Source organism: Poecilia latipinna, unplaced genomic scaffold (genome assembly GCF_001443285.1).
Source record: "Poecilia latipinna isolate Pla-1442-1.1 unplaced genomic scaffold, P_latipinna-1.0 Scaffold881, whole genome shotgun sequence".
In the NCBI taxonomy this organism is placed as follows: Eukaryota; Metazoa; Chordata; class Actinopteri; order Cyprinodontiformes; family Poeciliidae; genus Poecilia; species Poecilia latipinna.
In genome coordinates, this window is record NW_015113497.1 from 180,762 (window position 1) to 189,407 (window position 8,646).

The 8,646-nt window shown below is 40.3% G+C and overlaps 1 protein-coding gene across 5 annotated transcripts in view; it reads left to right on the plus strand.

Annotated features, from left to right (window-relative positions):
* Window positions 1–473: 473 nt before the first annotated feature.
* itsn1 (intersectin 1 (SH3 domain protein)) overlaps window positions 474–8,646 on the plus strand; it is a 61,132-nt gene continuing 52,959 nt past the window's right edge. For all 5 annotated transcript variants that reach the window (XM_015048399.1, XM_015048401.1, XM_015048400.1 and 2 more), the window contains exons 1-12: window positions 474–578; window positions 1,332–1,424; window positions 1,608–1,671; window positions 2,536–2,696; window positions 3,174–3,371; window positions 3,702–3,780; window positions 5,525–5,625; window positions 5,708–5,771; window positions 5,856–5,993; window positions 6,082–6,176; window positions 7,314–7,453; window positions 7,551–7,673. In XM_015048399.1, the coding sequence (XP_014903885.1) occupies window positions 551–578; window positions 1,332–1,424; window positions 1,608–1,671; window positions 2,536–2,696; window positions 3,174–3,371; window positions 3,702–3,780; window positions 5,525–5,625; window positions 5,708–5,771; window positions 5,856–5,993; window positions 6,082–6,176; window positions 7,314–7,453; window positions 7,551–7,673 (1,284 nt within the window). In that variant the 5' untranslated portion in view covers window positions 474–550. The remainder of the gene's footprint in view (window positions 579–1,331; window positions 1,425–1,607; window positions 1,672–2,535; window positions 2,697–3,173; window positions 3,372–3,701; window positions 3,781–5,524; window positions 5,626–5,707; window positions 5,772–5,855; window positions 5,994–6,081; window positions 6,177–7,313; window positions 7,454–7,550; window positions 7,674–8,646) is intronic.

Genomic DNA, 8,646 nt, shown 5'->3' on the forward strand with positions numbered 1-8,646 from the left:
GCCAGCCCCGTTGAAAAGGGCTGGTGGAAACGCATTTAAAGCGAGCCGAGCCGGCCGAGTAGAGCCGGTGGAAAAGGGTAGTAACTGCAGTCGTGCGGATGTGAGCTGGTGGTCTGACAGCCTCTCCTCTCTCACGACAGAGAAGAAGAAGACAATAGTGGATTTTTAGCCTTTACTGAGGTAGATCAGATCGGGGGATAGGATCATATAAGATAACATAATTAAATGAGTTTAATAATAATACTATTTACAACATTTATTCATGGATATTTGTTGATTTTGATACTTAGACTTATCCTAAAATCCCACAACTCCAGTCACCTCTCTGACATCTCAGTAGAGGGACTTTAAGCTGTATCAAAGACATTACCACACTTTCTATAGTTTTGCAATTACAATGTTTTGAAATCTCAATATACTTTGACTCTGTGAACCGCCCAATGCCATGTACTAATGAATTGTTGAAATTGCATTTCAATTTTTTACATTTTTAAAAAAAAAATCTGTTGTTGTTCTAGGCGTTGTGTATTTGCTGAAGACTGAGTGAACCATGGCACAGTTCCCCACTGCTTTCACAGGTCAGTATGTGTGTAAATATGACCAGGGGCATTGTAAGGGGGTATAAATGAGGACTGAATTTTCAAAAATATGCTGAGCAAGTAATGGACTTTGCCATAACTACTTGTTGTGTAATATTTCTTGATTTTGAAATATTGCCTGAACTTCTGCCAGGTTTAGTCACTTTAGCTCGGAGAGTTAGACTGGGACGAAAACAGACAGAGCAGTATTTCTAAACCTCTGTGTTTGATTTGTTTGACCATGAACAGAGTCACTGTTCATCTTTGAAACACATCTGAGTCGGCTTAGGGTAGCAAAACCAGTGATGCTAAATCGTATTAGCATTTGAAGAAATAGTTCAAATGTTCTGGATGTAGAATGTGAACACAAGTTAGTTATTTCCTTTTTGGTTTTCTAAAATTGACTCAACACGAATCTCTAAACATGTGGGTTAAAAATTATACAGAAAGTTGGGGTTTAAGGAAAGCACTTAAAATGGCTGAATCCTGGTGTGAGACTAATGTAGCATCTAATTTAATTGGCCGATGTATGGAACATTAAGACTAATAGTTAGGCTGGTCATTGAGAGGAAAACCTTCAACACCAGGTCGTTGTAACACTGCCTCTAGGTCTGGTCTTTATCGTGCAGATCTGATTTTACCGAACAAGAACTGAAACTTCTGACTCATACATTTCTCACATTCCAGCCTTTTCTCTGGCATTGCCCTGCCCTCTCAGACTCTAATCGTGTGTGTGTTGTATGGGTGTGTTAGGACAAGACGTGTTTCTGATCACTCCGGATGAAAGAGCCAAACATGATCAGCAGTTTCACGGCCTCGCTCCGTCTGCTGGGGGTTACATAACAGGTAACGAACTGTCCATCACATCTGGACGTCTTGAACGTGTATTTGTGAGCTGAAATAAGGCTATAAAGAAGTCGTAAATCTCCTTTACTGATATTTCCCAGCTGATTTACAGGAATCATTTTGGGGTTTTTTTTCTTCTTTTGCTTGCTTTTGTCTCACATTTTCTTTCTGTTCACTCGTTAGGTGATCAGGCTAAAAACTTTTTCCTTCAGTCAGGGCTGCCCCCGCCCATCCTGGCCCAAATATGGTGAGTCACGAAACCCAAAGGAAGCTTTTAGCTAACACTCTGACAGATAATCGCAAAATCAAATCACCAGTTTCTTGTTTCAAAGGCTGTTTAGAATAGCAGCTCTTACAGTTAGCTCTGTCACAGTTGTAATATTTAACAAACAAACAAACAATAGTTACACTAATAACTAACATTATGACCTGGAATCATTAAAGAATCATGTTATAATGTTATTCCCTCATCAAAAACATATCTGGAGTGTTGCCTTGAATTTTTCATGTATATTTGAAAAATCCTTCAGACTAGCCAGCAGCAATTGGCAAACACCTGGTGGAACTGGACATCTGCTGAGCTCATTATTGGAGCTACTTTTCAGTGAAACGCTGATTAAAAACTTAAAGGGTTAATAGAGGAGCCATGTTGTGATGACTTCCTGAAGGTGGAGTTTCAGAAAGGAGCTTCTTAAAGAGACAGAGGCCCAATTTCAAGATGTTAAATTATGAAGTCAAATTTCTTTTAAGTCATATTTGATAGTTTTTTTTATATAACAAGTGAATGTAACTTACTTGATTGTGCTATAAAATGGCACAATGTGCCTGGAAAAAACATAATGCTGCCATTTTAAAAGCTTCTGTAATAGGTTAAATTATCCAAGTTTAGTCGTTCAATCTTCAGTAACTTTTGCTTTATTTTTCTGCCGGATCTATTTACTCTGGATGGAGTGAATCTTTTACATCGTTAAGCTTACTAACAGATTTTAGCTAGCAGCTTAGCAGATTTCCTTTTTTATTTTCTAGTTTGTCTTCTCCACCCCGAGTTGTAAGAGATTTGAAGTGTTATCATGTTTGTGTTGGAGTAGTTGTGTTTCCTCTGAATGTGCAGGGCTTTGGCTGATATGAACAGCGATGGCCGAATGGACATCCACGAGTTTTCTATCGCCATGAAACTCATCAAACTGAAGCTCCAGGGTCACTCTCTGCCACCAACGCTTCCTCCCAGCATGAAGCAGCCGCCGCTCTCCTTACCCCCACAGGCCAGCTTTGGTGAGACACACGGGAAGATTTTACTTTTTATAGTTTAACTAAACCCCAAACCAACATTATTTCTTTGCAGATAAGTTGTATAAATTCAATCTTTACTGTGCAAATTGTGAGATTTTAAAGTAAACTTGTCTGGCCCAAAACCATCCCTGTGCTGCCCGCTTTGGTTTGAAGAGTGGCTATTGCCATTGAATTGTCCTGTTTGTTACAAATGGCACAGCTTGGTCAATGTTTACGTCATACAGCCAACGTGTTACGGGATAAAATCATCCCACTCAAAGACAAGTGTCCAGCAGACGATGTTCACGTTTTTGCCTTTTGTTGTTTGTATGTTTAGAGAGACAAAAATGTAAATTCAGGGTTAGTAATAGTCTTTTTCTCCTTCCGACCTTTGCTATGGTAACAAATACTTTAACATTTATGTGTAAATTTTTTTTTGGTCATTAAAGTAATCACATGAGCTGCTGTGTTTTCTCCCAGGCATGCCTCCTATGGCACCCATTCCGACTCCCATTCCAGCCCCCCTTCCAGTTGTGCCCCCGCTCCCTCTTCCTCCTCTTCCCGTTGGGGTGTCTCCTCCTCTCGTCTCTTCGGCTCCTCCGCCCCTTCCTCCACCCATTGCCAACGGAGCTCCTCCCACAGCTATGATGCCGCCCATCTCAGGCTTCCCCCACTCAGGTAAAAGAGAAGAAAGCTGTTTTTTTATTGTTTCATGCCTTTTATATTTTTATAAAAGGCATTAAACCTTTTATAAGGCTTAATGACTTATAAAACCGATTGTAAGGCATTATAATTGGTTTTATAAGGCAAACCAGAAAAAACCGATTAGCCGGTAATTGGCAAGAAACATGCATGAAACATGAACATCGGTTCACGACAACTTATTTGAATTAATCAGAAATTGTGCAGAATAACCTTGAAAATGCACTGCTTCAGCATTTTCTGTCTCTTCCTAAAGAGAGGTTTTGATTTTTTTAAGTCACAATTGTTCTCGGATTTCTCTCTTAGCTCCCTCTGTGAACAAGACCTCTTCGTTCAATCGTTCCAGCACCAAGCCACAGAAGGGCTCATCGTTTGATGCTGCAGGGTAGGCTCTGAGTCCATTACTTTCTTCTATTCAGGTTAATCTAAAAACATCAGAATATAATTGAAAAGGTAATTTAGTTCATTAATAAACAAACTTTTTATAGTGTTTATTTCCAGCAGGACCTGAGTTCTACCTACACTTACCAAAGTACATTTAAAGTCCGCCATGCTACGCTGCATCGATGCAGTCATTTCTGCAAAAAAGAAATCTGACCAGTGCAGGACATATTTTGTACATCGTGGTTTCAGCAGGACAAAATTTCTGCCTAAAAAAATCTTTTATTCATTGTTCTTATGAAATATAATTGTGCTTTTTAATGGAATTTAGAGTTTGCAACCTTTGTAATTGAAAGAGCCATTTTGAACTCAGTCCAGCTAAATAAAACATGTTTAGGACCACATATATTACATGATCTTTAAAAAAAAGATATATCTCCATCTTCTTCGGCTTATCTGGGGACGGGTCGCAGGGGTAGCAGCTTCAGAATGGAGGCCCAGACTTCCCTCTCCCCAGCCACTTCTTCCAGCTCCTCTGGAGGAATCTCATGGTGTTTCCAGGCCAGCCGAGAAAGGTGTCCAGGAGGCATCCTGACCAGATCCCCAAGCCACCTCAACTGGCTCCTCTCGATGTGAAGGAGCAGTGGATCTACTCTGAGTCCCTCCCGGATGACCGAACTTCTCACCCTATCTCTAAAGGAGAGCCCGGCCACCCTCAGACAAACTCATTTTGGCTGCTTGTATCCATGACCTCGTTCTTTCAGTCATGACCTAAAGCTCATGACTTCACCACGACAGACCGGTACAGCGCCTGTTTCACTGCAGACGCTGCACCAATCTGTCGATCTCCCGTCCAATTTTTCTCTCATTTGTGAACAAGACCCTGAAATACTTGAACTCCTCCACTTGGGCAGGACATCCTCCCCGATACGGAGAAGGCACTCTACCTTTTTCCGGCTCAAGACAATGACCTCAGATTTGGAGGCACTGATCCTCAACCCTGTTGCTTCACACTCGGCTGCGAATCGCTCCAGTGAAAGCTGTAGATCATGACCTGATGAAGCCAATAGGACCACATTATCTGCAAAAAGCAGAGATGCGATCCTAAGGCCACCAAAACGGATCCCCTCAACATCTTGGCTGTGCCTAACAAGTCTGTCCTTAAAAAGTAATGAACAGAATCTGTGACAGAGGGCAGCCTTGGCGGATACCAACTCTCACCCGTAACGAGCCCGACTTACTGCCGGCAATGCGGACCAGACTCTGACACTGGTCATACAGGGACCTGACAGCCCGTATCAAAGGGCCCGGTACCCCATACTCCCGGAGAACCCCAAGGGCTCCCCGAGGGACACGGTGGAACGCCTTCTCCAAGTCCACAAAACACAAGTAAACATATATATATATATATATATATATATATATATATATATATATATATATATATCTCACAGAGGTGTGCCGATCGATCGGCCATTGATCATAATAAGCTGATTCCTGTGAAAAAGTGTATGATTGGTGATTGCCGTTCACTGTCTCAACACGAGTTGCAGAGCCTTGATTTAAATGAACTGAAATAAGCACTTAAAATATATCACTGTGTGTGTAAGGACACTATTTATATTGAATTATTGTAATAAAATAACTTTTCAGTGATATTTTGATGTATTGAGATGCACCTGTAGCTATAAAAAGAGACAACACAGCATAGTAATCATTGCATCTTTCATGTTTCAATCTTCTCCCAGTACTCAGCCTCCTTCTGATTGGGCAGTTCCTCAGTCCTCCAGACTAAAGTACAGGCAGCTTTTTAACTCCCATGATAAGATGATGAGCGGGTACCTCACCGGTGCGTCCACACACACACTAACAGTTTTTTATTGAAATTTCAATGCCTTTCTCTAAACTACTCACATGAATTTCTAATTCAGGACCCCAGGCTCGCACTATTCTGATGCAATCCAGCCTTCCTCAGAGCCAGTTAGCCACGATCTGGTCAGTGCATTGAATTCAACCATTTATTAGCTAAAAGAAGAAGAGCAAGCATGTGAAAATCTGTTGGATTATGATCTCCTTCAGGAGTCTGTCAGACATTGATCAGGATGGGAAGCTAACAGCGGAGGAGTTCATCTTGGCTATGCACCTCATAGACATGGCCATGTCAGGGTTACCACTGCCTCCAGTGTTACCAGCAGATTACCTCCCGCCAACCTTCAGGTATCTATCCCACTGTTGTCGGTTTGGTGAACGGGAGATGAACAGCCAATCAGGTGAACGTGTGTGTGTGTGTCTCTCTCTCTCAAAGGCGTGTACGGAGTGACAGCGTCCAGTCAGACCAGAAGAGTGTCCCAGAGGAGACGGAGGAGGAGAACGAGAGCAACCAGGAGAAGAAACTACCAGGTGGAGTTTGTTCTGGCTCCATACCATACCAGCTAGATTACTGGTATGGTAGCAGAAATCTAGCTTATGCTACCATACCAGCTGAGATTTGCCATAATAATTCCCTTAAATATACTTTGAACCTTGCTCATAATAGGTAAACAAACCAAATGCTCCACTTTATACACAAGCTACATATTGATGCTTAAAACCTATCGGCATTAAAAAGTGCAAATATAGTTGTGCTTCCATTGACCATATTTTTCTGCAATCATTTTGATATTTTGAAAATAAATTTGCTTAATAAAATTTAGAAGAAAAAAATTATTTAAAAATTTGCTGCTTTTTTTTTTTGTCTTATCAAAATTGATCTGGGGAAATTGCAATTGAAACACTTTTTTTCACATCACATGATGTGTGAAACAAAACAACTGAACATTCATTCATTTGTTTTGTCACATGACAAAACAACCGGATGTTGCCACTGGCGTAAACCTCAAAGAAGACTACAACAGGAAGTGGTAGGAAGATGATGGCGCTGCATGTTTTTTAATGACTTATTGGGTGAAAAAACAAATTTTTACCCATCGTTCTCTGCAAAAATCATGGAAAGCATATGTATTTGTCCCCCTTTACTTGAATACCCCAAAAGAAAGTACATCACAAACAACTGCCTTCAGAAGCCATCCAATTATTAAATAGGTTCTTCCACCTGTGTGTAGTTTAGTCTCGGTATAAGAAAAACAATCAATTATTGAAAGCCAAAAGAAGTCCTGCTTGTCCTGAATGTGGTATTTAGCCGAGCACTTAACACTGCACATCATCCTAAAAACGCTGTTGCCATGGTGACACATGGTGGTGGCAATATCATCCTGTGGGAAGGCTTTTGAAGCAATTCAGTGGATGTTGATAGTTTTGAGAGCACTATATATGTAGAAGTTTAATCCTGTTCCTTCTGGAAGTTTCTTCTTGCACAACATTAAAATACTGCATGGTTTGTGTTGTTATGGAAACGTAAATGAATTTTTCTGCATTTCTGTTTAACTCTTAGCCGATTTCCTATTAATATAAATCTAAACAGATGCTTTTTCTATTCACATTCTTCACTGTTTTTAGCCATTAACAGTGGTTATGTTTATATATTCCACCCCTCCACAGTGACATTTGAGGACAAGAAGAGGGAGAACTTTGAAAGAGGAAACCTGGAGCTGGAAAAAAGACGCCAGGCTCTTCAGGAGCAGCAGAGGAAAGAGCAGGAGCGGCTGGCGGCGCTGGAGAGGGAGGAACAGGAGAGGAAGGTACGCTTATTTCCATATCAACTATAACATGGGAGTAACAAAAAAACCCAAAAAACCCTATTATCTGCCTGGTTACATTTGCGTGTTGGTGCTTCAGGAGCGTGAGCGTCTGGAACAGGAGAGGAGGCGACAACAGGAGCTGGAGAAGCAACTGGAGAGGCAACGAGAGCTGGAGAGGCAAAGAGAAGAAGAACGACGCAAGGAGATAGAAAGGAGAGAGGTAGAGAGAGGAGGAGGAGCATTCAAGAGGTTTTGTGTAAAGGATTTCATTTCCTAGTCCTGGAAATCTTAAATAGATTCAAAATGTGTAAAAATCTATTTCAAATATGTTTAAGTTGTACGTCTTTGCCACTTCTATTTCCGAGTGTACCTCACATTGCATTACGTGTCCACTCAGCCTCAGTAAATATTTTCTTATGTAAGAAAAAGCCAGGCAGCTAAGCAAACAATACTGATAATTTAAGTTGCAGAAATTTATTCACAAACCTATTTTTGTTGAAATATAAAATGATGGAATTCGATGCGGTATGAAACCCTGTAGAATTATCTTAAATTAATGTTTACACTTCCAGAATCTCTTGCCCATTTGAATAGAAAATTAGTGTCTGAATCAAAATCACTAGACATTGAAATATTGGCACCTCTAGATTTCTACATCTGAAGTGAAGACGCTGCACCTGTAATTATAGAGCTCTCTACCACCTGTGTGGAATACGAATGCACTGCTCCGGTATCTGTTTTCACTTCCAAAACCAATACCGGTATCTGACGTTTAGTATTGGTCAATACTGATCCGATACAGAAAAACTGTTCTGAAAACATTTCTTTTTTTTAAATGTATTTTATTACACATTTATTTGGTAACTCTGCACCAATACAACACTCCAAGAGTTTCACAAGTTGGTCAAGCATGTAAAAACAACACAACTTTAATTTGCTCAGTCACAGCAATTAGAAATATAACACCCAATGTAAAATAATAAAGAAACTGAAGCTGACAAAAACGACAGGTTGAATACGTTGGTCGAAGATGTAAAAAATAAGCTGCAACAAACCTTTCAAATGGTTCAGAAAGTAAAATTAGGAATTCTAAATATAATGTAAAATAAACAACATGATGTTGCTCAGAGTACTAGCCATAGAATTAGACTGAATAGATCTGCAGTATTGTATCGAACAAATTCATAACCAAT